The following is a 2,500-nucleotide window of genomic DNA, read 5'->3' as shown; positions in this document are numbered from 1 at the left end:
AGGCATGTCACACCGCAGGAAAATTAAGTCGCACCACAGGAAATTCACTGCATTATGGCCATTTTAATCCTTTTGTATACATGACTGACATCTGAGCTCATGCTAACTTGATAATGATATTGTGTTTAATCTTAATATGTGTTTTCATTTATTAAACGTTTTCTCCTTCTATAAGAGCAGTCACACCACAGGACACCATAAAATGAACCTAAGCATTGTGTGACAGAAACATTGCAATATGAAGACATATTAAGAGGTTAATAGTCACCTTAAACTTCCACAGCACTCTCCAATAACTGAGATACTGACTGGTTAGGATGTAGAGTGTAGTGGAAAGTGCGCACATCCAGCAAAAAAGCATCAGCAGGTGCCAGATCAAAAAACTGTAACATGTAGAAGCGGGAAAGGATCTGCACACTGCTTGCAAAAGACTTAATTTATTGGGAGCAACGTTTCGATCATTCGATGCCTGAAGAAGATCGAATGATCGAAACGTTGCTCCCAATAAATTAAGTCTTTTGCAAGCAGTGTGCAGATCCTTTCCCGCTTCTACAACTGACTGGTTAGGAGCCAGTCTTAAAGACCCTTGTAGTTGGCCTTGCAGCTGCCCATTAACAAACATTGACATGTATGTCACCCCACAGGACGCAATTTGTGTTACGAAATTGAACTTGTAGTTAATATTACTGTCTTGAGTTTTTTTCACATTCACATATCTTAATATAAAGTTAATATTTATGCAATCATGCCAAATGCTTCATACATTATTCAAAATGTTGTTGGTTAATTTATATATATATATATTATATTCCAGGTTTCATTAATGTTAGTCACACCGCAGAATATTTGACATATAAACCTTAACATAAATCTTAACAAAAATGTTTCTTCTCATCTAAGACTAATATGAAACATAATGTACCACATCTTCTTTCATTGACATTTGTTTTTTAAAGGAAAAATTTAAATAAAGGAAAACATTTTACAGTTTTGTAGGTTTTTAACCAATGTTACGAAAAAACAAGGCGTCATGTCAACCACCCATATAGAGTTTTTTTATTGCAAAATTGAGTTAAGGATTCGGGTTAGAACCCTCTCAATCGAAGTAGGCTATCTAAGAGTGAATTGGATTGGATTTGAATGACTCACCCAACTAAAACTGCTTGTTTTATAGTGTGTTCTACAGTCCTATATGCTCTATGAAGTGGTGCTGGAAAACACCAGACCTCTCCCTTCATCTGTTTACCGTTATAAGATTGAGTTATAAACTTTGAAAGCATACGATTGTCCTACCACGCGTCATGGACTACTCGATTTTTAACGGTCCTCTTAAAACTCTGACTGTGCTGATTATGGTGATGGTGTTGGAGCTGTGATGCAAATGATGATGAATAATATTAATCTGAGCTACTTTTTAAGACACTAAAAATAGAACAAAATGTTTTTTTTCCTTTCTTACCCTGCAGCTACTGTAGAGACTTAAGTCCAGTAATAAGGGCTTGTTCCGGCTGGATCGTGTGTAATAATCAGGGTGCGATTTGTCTGAAAACTAGAAGGGGGGGATATGTTTGAGATTTTAAGCAATATCAATGGAATTACATTGAACTGTGATAAAATCATGTAGAAAAAGTGCTGATATAAAGACCAGAAGGGGGGACAATCCCCCCCCATCCCCCCCTACAAATCGCACCCTGGTAATAATGCTGTAATGCTAATGCTAAGAGACCAAGATTCTAATTTTTACAAATTATTTTTCCTCTTCTTCTCCTACAGCGAGAGACTAAAGGCCAGTTCCTGCTGGATCATGTCTGTAACCACTACAATCTCCTGGAGAGAGACTACTTCGGCATCCGATACGTGGACCCAGAGAAGCAGAGAGTATGTATCGGTATCAATGCACTGTACATTTTATGGGGAGTGCATGACTCAATGGATGTTGGACATGTCTCTGCCTAGACAAGTCTCCACTCATCAGGTTTGCAAAGGCGGACAATACTATAATTAAAATGTTAAGGCGGTCTTTTCTCTACCCATGGGTTTTCTGTGTCATATCAATGTCAAACTGTGCCTGCCAAAACCCATGCCTAACCCTAGTCGCTCACTGAAGAAAATGTCTTTTTGATCACCAGAGTCTGGACCCACACCCATCCCTAACCCTAACCTGCCAGTCAAACTGTGTGTGGAGAAATATCTACCTTGACAATTTGATGAGAGGAGTGCAGATTTGTTCAGGCCGAGATTTGTCCGGATACCCGGCTCAATCAATGACTATGTATAGGATAGACGCTAAGGTTCTATTCTATTCACAATGGTATTAAGGCATAGCCTATTAACTGCTGATTTTGTGTGCGAAAAACAGATTTCCTAGTTGGAATTGATGACCAGAAACGGTCACAATATACGTAGCATCATCAGGTCGCTGATATCAAGCCAGCGTTTGTGACTGACAATTCCAGCCAAGAAATCAAATGTTCATAATATCTGAATGGAGCCTTGGTGT

The 2,500-nt window shown here is 38.6% G+C and overlaps 1 protein-coding gene across 1 annotated transcript in view; it reads left to right on the top strand.

The window, feature by feature from the left end:
• Window positions 1-2,500, top strand: part of frmd3 (FERM domain containing 3) — a 92,230-nt gene that overhangs the window by 23,611 nt on the left and 66,119 nt on the right. The window contains exon 2 of the mRNA XM_063195096.1: window positions 1,774-1,878. Within this exon, the coding sequence (XP_063051166.1) occupies window positions 1,774-1,878 (105 nt within the window). The remainder of the gene's footprint in view (window positions 1-1,773; window positions 1,879-2,500) is intronic.

Source organism: Engraulis encrasicolus, chromosome 3, assembly GCF_034702125.1.
Source record: "Engraulis encrasicolus isolate BLACKSEA-1 chromosome 3, IST_EnEncr_1.0, whole genome shotgun sequence".
In the NCBI taxonomy this organism is placed as follows: domain Eukaryota; kingdom Metazoa; phylum Chordata; class Actinopteri; order Clupeiformes; family Engraulidae; genus Engraulis; species Engraulis encrasicolus.
The sequence above is the reverse complement of the archived record's forward strand: the minus strand, read 5'-3'. Positions and strand labels throughout refer to the sequence as shown.